At 50.8% G+C, this 16,100-nt stretch overlaps 4 protein-coding genes across 4 annotated transcripts; 1 reads left to right on the forward strand and 3 right to left on the reverse strand.

Moving 5' to 3' along the window:
* Positions 1–3,853: 3,853 nt before the first annotated feature.
* COL26b_014067 (uncharacterized protein) lies at positions 3,854–4,597 on the reverse strand (the record flags this gene model as incomplete). Its single annotated transcript, XM_053186647.1, has 2 exons — positions 3,854–4,167; positions 4,219–4,597. 2 exons carry the CDS (start codon positions 4,595–4,597, stop codon positions 3,854–3,856), a joined length of 693 nt encoding a protein of 230 aa, XP_053029408.1.
* Positions 4,598–9,336: 4,739 nt separating this feature from the next.
* COL26b_014068 (uncharacterized protein) lies at positions 9,337–11,245 on the forward strand (the record flags this gene model as incomplete). Its single annotated transcript, XM_053186648.1, has 2 exons — positions 9,337–10,197; positions 10,256–11,245. 2 exons carry the CDS (start codon positions 9,337–9,339, stop codon positions 11,243–11,245), a joined length of 1,851 nt encoding a protein of 616 aa, XP_053029409.1.
* Positions 11,246–11,601: 356 nt separating this feature from the next.
* On the reverse strand, positions 11,602–12,142 carry COL26b_014069 (uncharacterized protein; the record flags this gene model as incomplete). Its single annotated transcript, XM_053186649.1, has 2 exons — positions 11,602–11,862; positions 11,948–12,142. The coding sequence occupies 2 exons, from the start codon at positions 12,140–12,142 to the stop codon at positions 11,602–11,604; spliced, it is 456 nt and encodes a 151-aa protein (XP_053029410.1).
* A 3,481-nt stretch (positions 12,143–15,623) lies between these two features.
* COL26b_014070 (uncharacterized protein) lies at positions 15,624–15,869 on the reverse strand (the record flags this gene model as incomplete). The annotated part of the gene is made up of 1 exon (XM_053186650.1): positions 15,624–15,869. One exon carries the CDS (start codon positions 15,867–15,869, stop codon positions 15,624–15,626), a length of 246 nt encoding a protein of 81 aa, XP_053029411.1.
* Positions 15,870–16,100: the final 231 nt, after the last annotated feature.

A 16,100-nucleotide genomic window follows, 5' to 3' on the forward strand; every position in this document is an offset into this window, starting at 1 on the left:
CCGCAGAGAAGGGAACGATCATACGGCCGAAGGTCATCCACCAACTTAGACGCGATTTGGAGCAATGGAGGCGAGACCTTCCGAAGCATGTCAACCTCGAGAGCTTCACAACAAGATCTGAGGCCCACCTAGCTTTGACTTTTGAGCAAGCAACCATACTGCTGACACGATCATGCCTCAACTACAACGCAGCAACAAGGAAGTCCGATAAGCCTCTGGCCCCAAATGCGACCAAATTTCTAGAGCAGCAAACCCAGCAATGCGTTGACTCAGCCGTCGCGTGTATTCGAATCATGTCCAAGCTGAAGTCATTATCTCTTTTGTGCGCTCCGTCTTTCCACGATTCGCTCCACTGCAGCTCGGCCCTTCACGTGCTTTTGCTTGCCAGGGTTAGGTTGGCGGGTATAATCGCTGCACCGATGAAAACCATTTCTCAGGGTATCCTTATCCTCACAGAACTGGCCATGGGGAGCGAAGCCGCAGCTTCAAGCCTGAGAGGAATCGTTCGTGCTATGGCGAACGTTTCCACAACTACAGACCGACAGCATCACGAACAAAACCACGCGTCCCTGTCATTACGGAGAGATCAGACACAACAGCAAGGAAGGAATGCTTGGAGAAATTGGATTATCTCTCAATCTATGTCTAAGTCGCATACAAGCTCTGTTGGCGATACTCATTCGGATGTGAACTTCGACCACGATCGACATTACGATGTGCGCCAAGAAGGTAGCGCATCAGCGATTTGGTCCCCGTTAGACTTCCCTTCTAGCAACAGTCAACAAGGAGCACGGCCAGGGGATGGAACAAGCATAGCCTCTGATCTCTCTGATATCACGTATCCCTGGGTAGCGGAGCACTTTGAGTTTGACGTTCTGAGCAGAGATCTCGGAGGTGTTCCGGAATTTGATCTACTATGCTGACTCTTGCTACTTGAATGAAATATGAACTACCCTGTATGTCCATTTATTCGCTTTAGGATGCTGCAAATGCTGTAGGGCCGACACTGCCTAGAGACACATGCACGTTTATTACATTTCCTTGACTAAACAACTACGTCGTGATCAACGTATTGCCCTTTACCATAGTACCTCCATCGGCTGACGTATGCTACAGAGGTGCTGGCTGTTGTCGCCTCACCATTCGCGGTCCCGTAGACGCCAACTACGGTACCGGTGTAGCCGCCACTCACAAGGCTTGCCAAAGAATGCCCCACGACCGTCATATTGGTATCTATGCTCTCGTCTCCACTGACCTGCCCCGCAAGGAACATGTAGTGCGTGATGTTTTCTGCCCTGACCTCTAGGCGCACAGCAGCGTTTGCTTCTTGATCCCCAGGCATCGGCACTATGACGTCTTGCGGCAAGGTCAAATTTTCGTTGTTGCTAAATGATCGAAGACGTAAGCGTTTGCCGTCGACCAAATGATCATCTGGAATGACGGCAAAGTCTATGTGCCGCTTTTCGTCTAGATAAATCGAGACTCCGGCTTCGTCTGCTGGGCCTTTTGGGTGAAATTCGAGGTCGATGCTGAAACTAAAAAGGGTGTCGGTCTGTCTACGGCCCAAGAACGTGATGGTGTTGGGCATCGTACTGTTGCGCGTAACCACCGAGGAGAGGTTGCTTGCCGATAGGCCGAGTTGCAACTGGTTTAGGTGTCCAGAAGGGGAAATGGCGTATGCTGCCTCCTCTGGATAACGAATATGCAACCAATGTGTTGGCAAATCCGAAGAGACATTGAAGTCAACAACATCAGGCTCATCTCCTGTACCAGGTATACCGCTTGTATTGCCACTTTTACCAGGAAGCGATGTGCCCATCTGCCCTCTGACTGGTTCCAGCAGGCTTGGCCACCCCCCTGCCTCATCCGGCCATGAGACAGGAAACAACACGGTTTCTCTGCCCATCGGATATGACACGAAGTCCGGCCCTGATCGCATTGCGAGAGCTACTCCCCACCAAAGCCCTTTATCTTCATCTTGGAAAAGGTCGGCATGTCCAACGGTTTGGAAGTACGAAGAATTGAGGTGCTCAGCGATGACAATTGGGTTTGCCGGGTTGCTTTCGTAGGGGCCACCGACGGTGAGGGATCTCGCAATTGACCCGCGGTGCATCTCTTTCGTTCCTCCTTCAGCGACAAGAATGTAATACCAGTCGTCTTTCTTGTATAAATGCGGCCCCTCGGCGGTACCTAGACCAGTTCCATTCCATGGGTAGCTAATGGGGCCAAGGGAACCGCTGTCCACATCGATGGTGGCCAAAGCGATTGCAGTCCCAGTCGAAAGCGCAGCAGCTCCAGTGAAGTAGACCGTTCCGTCATCATCGAATAGCAATGATGGGTCGTAGCCAGTGAAGTCAACTTTGGTCGGAATGCTCCACGAGGACGCGTTGTATGGGTCGTTGGTTGAGAAGATCAGGTTTTCCATGACAAAGTCCGTGTAGGAAGCGATAGAGACGTAGGTGGTAGTGACATAGAATGTACCATTATGGTAGCGAATCGTTGATGCGAAAAGACCGTCTTGTCCAGTCGGGGCGTCCGCAAATTGTGGTAGTTGTTCTCGCCGATTAAGCACGCTGCTTACGAGCTCCCAGCGGCGGAGGTCCTTGCTGGCGTAGACAGGAACACCGGGAAACCAGGTGAAAGTGGACGTCACGCAAAGAAATGTGCTCTCAACATATATGCAGCTTGGATCCGGATGGAAGCCTGGAAGGATGGGATTGAAGTAGCTGGCCGTCACTCCCGCAACCCAAAGCCAGAGAAATGCAAAGCCATTCATCTTTGACGAGTGCAAAGCAGCATGAGATTGTTTGCAACTTTTTCCCGATATCTATCGTTCTAGGAATTATATATACTGCGTTGAATTACCAGCAACCCAACGTACGTGCCATTCGCTTCCCGCTCAAATACGAAATACGACAAAGGTATACGAAAATGACTTCGGAATACGAAAATATGCAGGGTGAAGTTAACCGAATATGTCACTTGTCCATGGCGAGTTACATAATGCAAGCATAGGCTGCCTTGCAAAATTAACGTCATTTCTCCCGTCCAGAATTCCTCGCCCATCCCCGGTTCAATCATTCCACTGCTCCCCACAGTCTGTCTTTCATTTCTGGTTCTGGGGTAGTATTGGTTGGAATATGATAAAAAGTACCTTCTGCCTGTTGTGAATTGGAGAATGTCACACATAGGCTGGTGGCGTTCTGAAGAATGACCTCCGTCTTGGGCATAGACCGCCCTTGATCGGGATGTTGGGCTTCTCCTCTTCCGAATTTTCCAACTTGTTCGAAGGACTACCTGCGGAAGTCACGCTGGTATCAGATACCAATCCATTAGGAGAGGCTCTGCGTTGCAAATAAATAGCTCGTGGACCGCATCTGATGGTCGTTGCTACTTGAGGAGCGATAATCTCTCGAAACTCACAAAGTCCCAATGTCCGTCGAACCAAATCCACCAAATCCACTATCTACCTTACCATACAGGGCGAATTCTTCGAGATGCTCGAAACAAGGCTCCTCAAGATCCGTGTCTAATTGGCCTAAATGTGACCATAGCATTATTTCATGCATTTAAGTATCGTCTGACGTCTTTTTCTACGACGCATACCTAAGTCTGTGAGCAACGGCAGAGAAATTCAAAATTGAAAGACACTCAACCTAGCAAACGACCATGAAATGTAATAAGACGGTAGATTTATTCCAGTTGAAATTATTCGCTGGAGGGCTTTGTGCTGACGGATTACACGCATTTCTCGGGGGGGGGCGTTCCCATACTTTCCGCCCACATTCCGCTGAGTGCTGATCGCAACCCCTTCAACGTCGACCCAGATGGACACCATGAACATGACTCTTCCTCACAATTTGAAGTCCTCCGGAAAGCCTGCCTCTGACCATTCCTTGAAGTTGATTCCGCCGGCGACCTTGGGCATCCTGACCACGAGGGGAACCTCGGCGGCCTCGTCCTTCCCACGCGCCTCGGCGGAGTGGACGATGCTCACATGGGTGAGCCTCTCGAACCCCACGTTCGCGTACAGAGAGAACCCTGTATCCGAAGCTTCGGTGTAGATCGGCAGTTCCAATTGATCTGCAACGTCGGCCCCCCACTGCATGAGTACGCGGCCGATACCTTGTCTCTGGCGGTTGGGGTCCACAGCTATCGTCGAGAGATCTTTGAAGACACATCAGCCTTTGTGGCCGTGATGATGGTCAGGAAACTTACAGATGTACCTGCGCTTGCCAAAGAGCTGGACACGCATGTCCCACATGGGCATCAATATCCGTTCGCATTTCTTCTTGTCGTCACCCGTAAGCCACGGGATGCCCTCCGGCTTTTGGAATGCGTGCTCCTCGCCAGGTCGCCAGAAAATATCCCACACCGCCATGCCGACGATTTCGCCCGTCTCGGTGTCGACGCACTTGACTGGGTGGCCGATCTGGTCTTGCTTCCACCACTCATGCGTCCCTTCTGTGTGAAGTTTGCGGTCGACGCCATTGGGGTAGAGGAATCTCATTATGGGCTCATCTTTGAAAGCCGCGAACTGGATGTCGTAGATCCGTTCGATGTCTTCGACGAGGGCTGGTAATACAACGAAGGGCATCTTGAAGATTGCTAGAGTGGCGGCAGAAAGGATTGCTAGAGTGGCAGTGGAAAGGTTGTAGTAGAGAAAAGCAACTGATGGAGTGTGTTTTCTCGGCAAATGACACAATGGCTCCTGAAAAAGAAGTTGAATAGAATTCGCTTGACGCGTGGATCGATTTATTTCCGAGCTGTATCGGTCACCCGAGCTTTGCATTCGCCCACCTTTCTAGTTTGTTTTACAAGGAAGTTCGGAATTGGCACCCGTTAGCACGATCGCTTTGCTACCTAGAGGCTAGAACACCGCTTCCAGAGCAGTTAGTGCCACCTCCAATTTATGCCGTACAGATCTTTTGGCAGAATACTCGCCGGCTTTACCATAGGCTATCCAAGCTATCGTAAGCTATCGGGCAATGTCACGCAACTGGCTAGACCAATGGAATCACTATCCGCCACGGTGGTAGCCCTATATTTGTGGAGAAAGCATGGCAAACGCTTGGCGAGACCCAGTAACCATATCAGTGGTTCGGGCAAACTTAACCTTCAGCGGACACTACTGCGAGGTAAGAACCCCTGAAACGGAGGCATACGAGACGGACTAACTGTTTCTGTGCATGACATTCTGTCATCTGGTACTGATCTTCCATGTCAAGCCCTCATCACGTCATTGATCTCCTCATCTGGGTGGCCCCCGCCGAGGTTCAGGTCATGCCATTGCCTGATATTTCAGTACTCATCTCCAAAGCATACATGAGGTAATTACTTCTCCTTCCAGAGTCAACCTCTTGCCGGTAGTTCCGATCATGAGACCCGATTGACACTCGGCCATCGTTCTGGCAAAGCCATGCTCCGCTCTTGCTCCGCTCAGTGCCGGCACCAAGATCGCCAGCTAGGGGCCTATTTGGTGCGAGGCAGCCATCCTGAAGGCCCAATAACATTAGTGACCTGTGCCAAGACTTCGGTGAAGACAGAAATACCTGTTCTGGGCGCCATGGAGCCCTCGCCCGGTTCGATCTTGAGATTACCGGATCTCTTGGGAATGTTTGGGGTGTTGGAACCAGCTTTCGTAGTGCTAGTTCGTGCGGTACGAGTCTCTGTAGTGCCCGCAAAGCGAATAGGGCCACCTTGAAAGGTAGTCACAGCAGGGGTGAGTTGTCGTCGATGCGGAACGCCACCTGGCTCTCCAACAGGAGCCCTCGGAGCAGCTCGAAGGCGGGATGCAGTGTCGTTTCGTGCGACCTGCTGGCGCCTGGTTGATGACGGCGACGGAGGCGATGGTGGTGGGGTGAGGTGTTGAGATCTGTCGTTGGCACGTCTCGGCCGCCGGGTTGGTGTCCTGCCTTGGGCATCTTCATCGCTGTCTGACAAAATTTCAATGATTTCCGGGTGTTGTTTGCGTTCGCTTTGGGGAGTAGGAGGGTCCCGAATATTCATGAAGAGATTCCATGAGAACAAGAGTGTGTCGGGACCAAAAGAGGGGGGCATCTTGGAGGACTTTTAATCATGCGTGTTGAGCATGCAAGAACGAGGCAACGGGCTTGTTGGAAGATGGAATCAAGCTGGTCTTTATGTTGAATATGATCGTTGGAGCTGAAAATGACATTTCTCTTGTTTCTGTTTGGACTGGAGGGGCGGTGTGCTGTAACTGATGGATGCCTGCGTCGCTGTCTCAAACCGCAACATGATCAGCTTTCAGCTTCAATCATGTATCTCAATGATGTATCTCAAAAATTGCAGTATTGGTACCTCAAGCGATATCAAGCTGGAAGGATCTAGGTAGATGCCAAAGACAGCGACTTCAAAGACATTCCCATACATGGCTGACAAAGATTCTAGAGCTGGGAAAGTGTCTGATTCCAACTCATATCAACGTCCCGCTCATGGTAATCATTGTGCTCAGCATGCCGCCCTCTGCTGCCATGCCAAATTTTATGATGTTCGCTCACCGTGATCTGAGGTGTAGGCTGACGCCAGCGCCGTTCGGAAGCCAGGCGACATGGAATCGGGAATGGTTGGAAGCGGCCAGCCACGGTTGATCGCATGGCTTAGTGCACTAGTGTACGGACAAGGGGCCAATTACAGATGGACAGTGGTACAGCCCCCTTTGACCCCCAGAAGCCGCCGTTTTAGCGTGCCTTAATACCTGGCGAGTGAACCAGGTTTCCTGATTAGATAAGCAGCGGAGATCAGCTTAAGAGAAGACCTGTTTGGCCGACGTACCAGCTTCCAGCTCAATCTCATAGGCCACCCATTACCAGCTGCTGTAGCCAAGTCACCCTAAAAGTTGCTTCTCGAGGCCAAAGGGATGAGACTGGCGACATGACTTGGCCACAACCAGAGAAAAAGTCACAATGAATTTGCTGCTTGCTGTAAATAGGTGTGCATGTACGCTTGAGAGTTCGCCATGGCAGGCTCTGATTTCTTCATGTGGTCCGGGCTCTCTTTAATGGGCGGAAACCCCCTCTTCGCTAGTCTCTAAGTAAAAACCATCTGGGTCAATTGAGGCATTGAAGGAGGAAAAAATTTCCTAATACGCGCCATCATTGTTCCCATTTCAAGACACATCCTAGGTTCGCACGAATAGAAAATTTTTGAAATGTCGTTGGTGGAAACAGCGTTACTGCTTGCCCGGGCGTGCAATGTCCCTAATTGCTGTCGAACCTTCAAATCGCATACAATTCGCCCTTACCCAACTTGTCAAGGGCGTTTCTTTACAGGTTATTGCTAGTCATACCAGGCATATTTCAAATAGTGTTTGTGACAATCCGCAGCGAAATGCCGCAGATCGAAGTTTTATTTATGATGTAAAGAGCGTCTGCATTCGCCAAACCACTGCTGAACCACCAAGCCCTCGCTCACAAACAGTTACTATTCAAGTCCAAGATGTTTCCCACAATGTCCGCCGAAACTCAATAGTACCGCGCAGTTGAAACAACTACTGAGCCGCCACAGACCCAGGCTTCGCGGCGTCAACAATGGCCTGAAACTCAGAAGTGTCGAGCTCCTTTACGGGGTTGGCCACCGCCATACAGGCGGCGATGCAAGTACCACAGGCGGTGGGAACGATGCAAAACTCCCAACAGAAGGCCATGCAAGCCGGCTAAAAGTTTGCCTCGAGTTAGCTCTGCAACATTCAAGCTCTGACAAACAACAGCGTCATGTGCTAGTACAAGACTTCGAGATGACAAGATGCTCAAGAACGTACCGCGTTCCCGCCAGTCTGACACACATCAGTGTGTTAGCAAAATCCGACTTTAACAGGATGATTCTTTCCGAGCTCACCCTTTTCTCGTTGGCAATTGGTCCCGCAGAGGCAACCGAAGCCATGGCGATAACAAAAGCCGGAGTGAAACGCATGGTGCAAGGGTGGAGTTGGTTGAGAGTTATTGATAGGAATACAGTGTTTATGAATTTGGACTTGAGCTTGGAAAGTTGAGTGCGATGGGGATGAGAGAAGAAGATTCATTTGGCTGGAGGTTGCCACGGTATTTATGGTTATCAAATACTCATGCCAAAGAACTCGCGTCTTGCGCCTTAGAGTATTCGATGAGTCCAGAGCCAAGTTCATGAGCGTGAGAAGTCAGGAAACCTTGGCAGATGAAAAACGCCTACATCAAGTAAGGAAGGCTAAACTTGGGATTGGACCAAAGTCCTTCCTCTTCCAACATGCGGACGGAGTATTAAATCGATCCGTGTACCCCTAAAGCGACTATGCGGATGCATGCATGTTGGAAGGATATTAGACAGATGAGAATGGTTGGGTACATCCGCAGAATGCCCGGTTCTTGTGACAATCAACCAACCTCTCCGCCTTGCTTACGGTGCCATCACATTCCTGCTTGGCACTTGGGCTTTTGGAGTAGCAGAATGAAGGTTTCCAGAATGGCTCCACGTGTTTACTGCTTGGTTCAATCTCAAAACATAGATAGTGAAGAGGATGCTCAGATTGTGCGAATCGCCTTCGTAGTATGCTAACTTCGAACCTCAAAGTCGACCCCGAGAGTATACGCTGTACTTCTCATCGGTCTTACTTCAACACATGATTGTTGGCATGTTCTCAGCCACCTTAAACTTCAATACATGCGACAATGTGCCTGGACGCAGGGAAGATGGGGTCGGCTACACCCCAATGTCACATCATATTCACTGTAGACGCACGGCACAAAAGCCTCATACCAAAGTTCCAGAAGACGCAGCCTTTCTTGGCTACGCCGCATCAGCGGGCGCTTCCGCTGCCAAGGGGGCTATGCGCGGGGTCCCTTTCTCCTGACCAAAGTCAGCCACTGCCAACCAACGTTACGAATCTTCCAACTGTCTTCATATCCTGGGAATCGGTGGGGGGCTAGGCTGTCAATCACCCTTGTCATGGGACGATGCTGTTTCTGAGCTGATTGGTGTGAAGGGGTGGGACGCAGGCTTCTATATTCACCATCAGAGGCTGCCTGAACTTCAAAATTTTAATTTACAGGAAACCGACCCCTTCCAACAGCATACGGCATGTAGTTAGGAAAACGTCCCCTCGTAGGCTTGGGGGTATTGCACAGCCTCTGCGTAAGGCGTTCTACGGCCTTGTGTCTGGATGCAAGCGCATTTAAAGATCCAGTTTATGATACGTCTATGTACCTAGAACCTTAACCTCACTCGGCAAGGTCGTATCATCATCATCATGCGTCTATACCTGGTCCCCGCAGTCGCGCAGTCGCGCAATTGGCGATAACTCTCTCGCAAGCGAAACCTCAGGCCAAACAGCAGACATGGACCATGTCCGGCAACTGGCGTGAGGCCGGCTGGCGACGAGAATCTCGGGCGCCCGGAAACTACCCTATCCGTATGGACTTCGCCCTCTCTGTTCCTGAGTCTGGCACCTCGGCTGCCGAAGATGTTCTCCGTGCCATCTCCGACCCAAGTTCGGACAAGTTCGGTCACCATCTTTCTGCGGACGAGGTATCTGAGATGTTTGCCCCATCAGCAGACGTGGTCCGTCAGACTGCGAAGTGGTTGGACTCTGCCGGCATACCACGCTCCAGTATGAGCGTGAGTTCAGACGGCAGCCATATTTTCTTCAACAACACCGTCGAGCGAGCAGAACGGCTCATCGACGCCACGTTCTACAGTTACTCCAAGGACAACTCCATCCAATTGGCTACCAAGTCGTTTCGACTTCCCGCACATATTTCGGGTAATATCGATGCGGTCCTCCCCGGGATTGATTTGGGCGGAGTGCCATCGGCTGTCGCCAAGGCAAAGCCGTTCAACATGCTGTCAACGACAACTCTCAAGCGGCAGAGTTCACCAAGTCAACAACTAGACTGCTTCAAGTACATGACGCCCGAATGTTATCGGTCGCTTTACAACATGCCAACTACCAATGCTGCCGTCTCTCCTTCGCAAAACTCGTTGGGCATCTACCAGCCTGCCTGGGTGAGCTGGCTGCCGGAGGATCTCGATGGCTTCTTTTCGCGCTTCCATCCGGGGCTTGTTGGCCAAAGGCCAAAGGTTCCTCCTGCCAATGGAGGCTACCTGCAGGACGATGTCAAAATGTGGCCCTTCAACCTGGAGTCCAATCTCGATCATGAGTATGCCATGTCGCTTATCAGCCCACTCCCGGTCACGAACATCCAGGTAAGTTGAGTCCGAGCCCTCAAAATATGGATCAAAAGTGCTAATGATGCGAACCAAGGTCGGCGATCAGTTCCTGGGTGGCAATCTGAACACCATGCTAGCAGCATTTAGCAAGGAGTATTGCCTTACCGGCCTAGATCCATACTTTGATCCCGTGTACCCGAACACGCGACCTGGGGGCTACAACTCTTCGGACTGCGGTGTCTACGATCCTCCGTCAGTGATCTCAGTCTCGTACGTCTACAACGAGGCCACCTTTTCTGAGGGGTATCTCCGGCGCCAGTGCCTTGAGTACTTGAAGCTTGGGTTGCGAGGCGTCAGCGTCATTGTCAGCTCAGGCGACACCGGGACCTCTCACCAAGGAAATTCCTGCATCGACCCCAACTCAGGAAATGTAACGACAAACGGAACACATGGCCACTTCACGCCCGCGTTCCCTGCTTCCTGCCCATGGGTGACCACTGTTGGCGGCACGCAGCTGGTACCCACCAACTCGACCTGGAAGAACGGAACCAGCTGGAAGTCCTTTCCTCCCGAAACAGCCTTCTCCATTTCGAATCCTCCTTCGAGTTCGGGCGGCGGATACAGCAGAGTTTTCAAGACTCCTTTTTACCAACAGAGCGCATCAATGTCCTACCTCGACCAGCCTTCCCTGCAGAGTCATCTGAGAAATCTCTCGACTGAAGGCTACTTTAACCCGCGCGGTCGTGGCTTCCCGGACGTCTCCGCGGTAGCCAACGATGTGGTCGCTTACTCCAACGGCAAACTATGGCGCGTCGCCGGCACGTCGGCGTCAGCTCCTGTGTTTGCATCCATGGTCGCCCTCATTAACAACGCTAGACAGGCGGTTGGCAAAAGTCCCGTAGGATTTCTCAATCCTTTTTTGTACGACATCGGGAAGAAGGCCCTCCGCGATGCGAAGACGGGTTGGAACAGCGGCTGTGGTGTCACCCAAGCTTTTGCGGCGTCTGATGGATGGGATCCTGTGACAGGGCTGGGAACTCCGAACTTTAGTCGGCTTCTAGAACTGTACATGAGTCTGCCTTGAGCATGTGTAGGGGGCATATTACCTTATCACAAACGCCGAGCCAATAGCAACCCCAATAGCAACCTCGATTCCAGATACCATATTGCAAATTTACTGCTACATTGGGTGAAAACATGTGATGTCAATTAAGTCATTGTGAGATACAGATTTGGATAAAGTCTGCCTACAGGCGCCTATGGCTCCTACTTGATGGAAAGTCCTGGGAAACTGTGGCGCAGATGACGTTCACTTAAAAAGGCTCACAAAAATAGACGGAAATCTGCGAATGCCGGACAATTTGCATCCATTGCTCTAGCCTGCCTGAACAAAGCATGGAACACACTGATTTCCCCATCATAGAAGACTATTATGGCCGCTCACGCCTGGCTTATCTTGCTACTTCCCGCCATGTTGGCCTTCTGAAGGGAGAAGGCCTCATTCAACTGCCCAATCATCACCGACACTGGCCTGCCGTTAAGGTATATCTTGTCAAACTGCGACAGAACCTCCGGGTAAGCTTCCAGGCACTCTCTTGCCTTCCAGAAGAAGTGTTCAGCCTGAGCGGGTTCAGCAACGTGCTCGAACATCTGTGCCATCAGCCCCTCGTGGCGCTTCCGGTTTTCTTCGTCGACTTTATCCTGCAGCCGTCAAGTTAAACCGAATTCTGTTTCTCAGGCGAGGGCTTCTATCCTAAGGTAGCGTTTTATGAAGGGAATGTGTTACCTTCAGGTCAAAAGTGAGGTTGACTGTGGGTTCGATAACGCCTCCGCCAAAGTCGACGTCCGGAAACAAGTCTCGGAACTCCTTGCTGCGCTTCATAGAGTCCTCAATTGACTGTGTTCGAGTATCACCCATTGGTGTCATCCCCGGGGGCATATTGCCCGACTTCGCAGAGTCGATGTCGTGTTCGGTGGTCATTTTTGTTGTGTAATTTAAGAAGGGGGGAGAGTGGTTAGGTTGGCAGATTCAGTTGCACTCAAATGAGCCTTCCGGTTCGCAAGGTCGGGCTTTTTATGTTGGAAAGGCTGTTGCAAGGCCGGGGAAGAATATGCGGAAGCGTGCCCAATCCAGAGGCGTGTATTGTGCTTTAGGATGGGGGATGCGATGAAGAGGTGAGAACTACGTAACCCCATCTACTGCGCCGTAACCCCGCATACCTTACCGTACGGCGGTAAAAGGGGGCCGTTCAGGGCGCCCTTGAACGGGTCCCAACGAAGGAAAACAAAAGATCCAACACTGCATACCGGTACCAACATCGAACAATCACTCCGAACGATGATTCAGCCTGCCAAGAACAAACTTCGGGGGCCAGGCAGACAAGTACACAAGGGAGAGCATCGAACAAGAACTTCGAAGGGAAGAAAGATTCGCCAGCGCATCAGTCGCCCTCTCTTATACCCACGCTGGCGACATCAAGCTTTTCATCGAAGACATTGAGAGAAGCTGTCTCCGCAGCCAGCGTGGCTCACATCCCGAGTCTTCAAGTTACTTCAACTACCGTGGTGGTTGGTTCAGCCAAAGCCTGGCCATACCCGTTGTGGCCCACCTTACTGTTTTACATTAAGAATTCCTCCAGGGCTCACCAAATATCATCCATCATGAATGATGGCTCCGTCATTCTTTGTGAACCCAAGTTCCGATCTGCCAAGCGCTTCATTTCGGGGCCGCCTCGTGGAAATAATTCCACAAGAAACGTTCCAAGCGGCTCGGTAGGAAATCCGCCCTCGTACTTCTTGACAAAATGGTACACTAATGAGGCATCCTCAGCTGAGAGGTCCTCGTCCTCGTCATATGTTCTTGTGGCGCAGATGTCCACCCAACCGGCCAATCCGGGCCACCACAGACTGCACCACTCCTCGTCGACTCGGACCCAAATATTTGCGTCGGCCCCGTGCAGAAGGAATAGTTTGATGAAAGACTCGGCAAGATCTGCATCATCTTCATGACCCAAAATCATCCTCAACCACATGTGCGAACAGGTCAGAGTCATATTCTACGTTTCTTTCCATCCGCGTATTACGTGGTTAGATCTGGCGTTGGGCGAAGCTCCAGCTTCAAAGTATGCAGCGAGTTCCTGATAGATTCTCGCTTTATACGTTCTTCTCTCCATCTTCTCATGATTTTTGTCTATGTCGAAATAGTCAAACACGCCCTCAAAGTATGTATCAAGAACAATATCCGGGTCATTGATCTTTTGTTGGAGTCGGCGAGCGAGTTGCATTCCGCTCAGGGAACAAAGCCCTTTAGAGGTGCCTATCTTTGCAGCTAGTAGAACCAACTCACTGTAAGCTGGACGACAAGCTTGGTGCACCGTTGTCAGGCCACCACCCATAAAGCGAGACCACACATGTTCAACGATAGCTCCGTGGTGTTCCAGAACACGAGCTAGTTCCTCCAAAAACGCCAGGAAACGGGCTTCGGATACTTGGTTTAGCATAGAATGGTAGTGCAGTGATTCAAAGTCGAAGAGAAAGCGCGTCCTCGCATAATGAACGCTTGGACGAAAGATTTTCATTATTGCGAGAAATGCTTGGAGCTTGAAGTCCGCTTCGTTGGAACCCATCGATTCGGCGCGCATTATCGTCTTAATCTGGGGTTTGGCAAGGAACTCGTAAACGGTCTTGTGAACGCATCTGATTCCCTTCTGAGAAGGGATTTGGTTGTTGATTTTCCTCTCATCCTCATATTTTGCGTTCCTATGCAGATGATTGGCGTTGTCTCCGTCGTTCTTAACCTCAATAATGTTTTCGTCATCGTCATCGGGGGAATCACTGGTGTAATAATCATCAGCGAAGCCATGGACACCATCGTCGCTGTCGTTCCTGCTCTTTGCGGGCTCCACACGAACCCCTTTTTCCGCATCTCCTGGTCTGAATTCCAATTCCGAATGCTTCTTTACCGCTTTTATGTCGAGCCCAGCTGGTGAATAACGCGGCTTATCGTCTGTGTTTAGGGTAAATGTCTCCAGCATGCCCATGGACTTTTGATAGGCCAATCTGCGAGCACATTCTAGCCTCTCGTCTAAAACAATTTGATGCATCGGTTGAATCGGAAGCTTCAGTGCAAAGTCTTGGTCGTGTTCGTAGTCGTTGAGAAACGAATAGGATATCAATAGCCACGGAGGGTGGTGATCGTCTGGTTCCCTGTTACAATGGAGGACAGTCAAAAGCGATCGCATTGCCCTCATTCTGTCGAGTTTGCTGTGGCTTTCATTTCCCATGGAGTCGAATATTGATTGGTCTCCTCGTTTTCTAGTAATTCTTGATTGACGTAGCTGCTGATATTGCGAGTTGTGATGTCTTGAAGCCGGATATTTGGATAACCGGCTAGCTGTTCTTTGAATACCTTCCATTCTCGACTTGACACACAAAGCTTCACACTCTCTCCATAATTCCTGGCCCATTCGAGAAGTGTTTTCATCAGATTTTCATGGTCTCCATCGAGCTCATCAAGGCCGTCGATGAAAAACACAAGTTTGTGCGAAGTTAAAAAGTTGGTTTGGTCGAGAAGCAATTTCAGAGCCACGTCCACGTCTGAAGAGCGGACTTGCAGCGGTCGTTCCTCCATGATAGACTGATAGTGTTTTGGAAACACAGTCTGTATTAGTGTCCGCACTTCTTCCGACACCGAAAATAGCAGCGCACGGCGCATGCCATCAAGAGACTTTTGCATATCCGCCCCGAGCTGCCAGAAGAAGAAACTCGCCATTAACAAGGACTTTTCACCCGCCCAAGCGCGTAGATGCTTCTTCATCTTTGAGCTTTGGCAAAGATGTTTCATAATAGTGGACTTTCCTGACCCTGGCTTCCCGGAGATGTAGAAGATACCGTGCCCGTGGAGAGACCACATCACAAGCTGCTGGCGTGCCTGTGAACCGAAGGAAGTGTCCTCTTCAAGGGGTGAGTCGGTGTCTAGAATCCAAGCAAAGGAGCTCTCGTGTGCCTCTTCGACCTCTTCAAATCTGGTTTTCATGCCATCAACCCGCAGCTCGTCAAGAATCTGCTTCTGCGCGTACTCGACAAGACACGTTTTGAAGTCGCTGAAAACGTTGCGCATGACTCCAAGGAATCCAAGGTTATATATATCTCCAGCTCCATCCGACGGCGTAATTCTGTGCTCAAGGGCCTCTAGGTCTGCCCTCAGGCTGTACCCTAGGTTGCCTCTGTCGCGAAGAAGGCGTTTCAGATCGTGTCTGTGTAAATCTCTCAGCACAATGTTCTCAGGTCACTTTTTGCAAGTCTTGCTAAACTTACCTTATTACTTTTGTTATTCGAAGATAAGATTTTGACCGCCAATCTTCCAATTCGTCGATCAAACTCTGTTTTACCTCCTTTACTAGGACATATTTGGCCGAGTTGAATCCATCCAATAGCGAGAGGAGCCGCACTGTGAGATCGTGCTATTTGTCTACACGAATGAGCGGCTTGGCCTCGTGACCATCCCTTGCGATTTCCGGCCCGCTCAGATGAACGGCTTTGATCTGTTCGTCGAGCAACTTGATGCGGCGCTCCAAGTCGACGTCGGCCTTCGTCGTAGCGGAGCCTGAATTCCCGAATTCCCGGGCGACTGTGATGTTCTCGGCGGCCAAGTCGAGGAAATCGGTGACGGCGCTAACGAAGCCAATGATTTCAATCGATGTCATCATTTTGTCTTGCTGCTGATGACACCTGACAATGGTCTGTCTCGAGGAGGGCTTGTGTGATGTAGTCGCAGAAGTGGTGAAGGTCTGGTAGGAGCCAGTCTCGATCCGTGATTAGCATTGAGTCACACCGGGAGGGGCCTCCGGCAGCGTGAGGACTGGAGTCACAGCAACGGACGCCTTATGGCGTTGGATCTCACCAGGGCGATCAATCGGCGGTAGAATGTGCTCTTGGAC

The sequence above is a fragment of the Colletotrichum chrysophilum genome, assembly GCF_026319265.1.
Source record: "Colletotrichum chrysophilum strain AFK26 chromosome Unknown scaffold_289, whole genome shotgun sequence".
NCBI classification, from domain to species: Eukaryota; Fungi; Ascomycota; class Sordariomycetes; order Glomerellales; family Glomerellaceae; genus Colletotrichum; species Colletotrichum chrysophilum.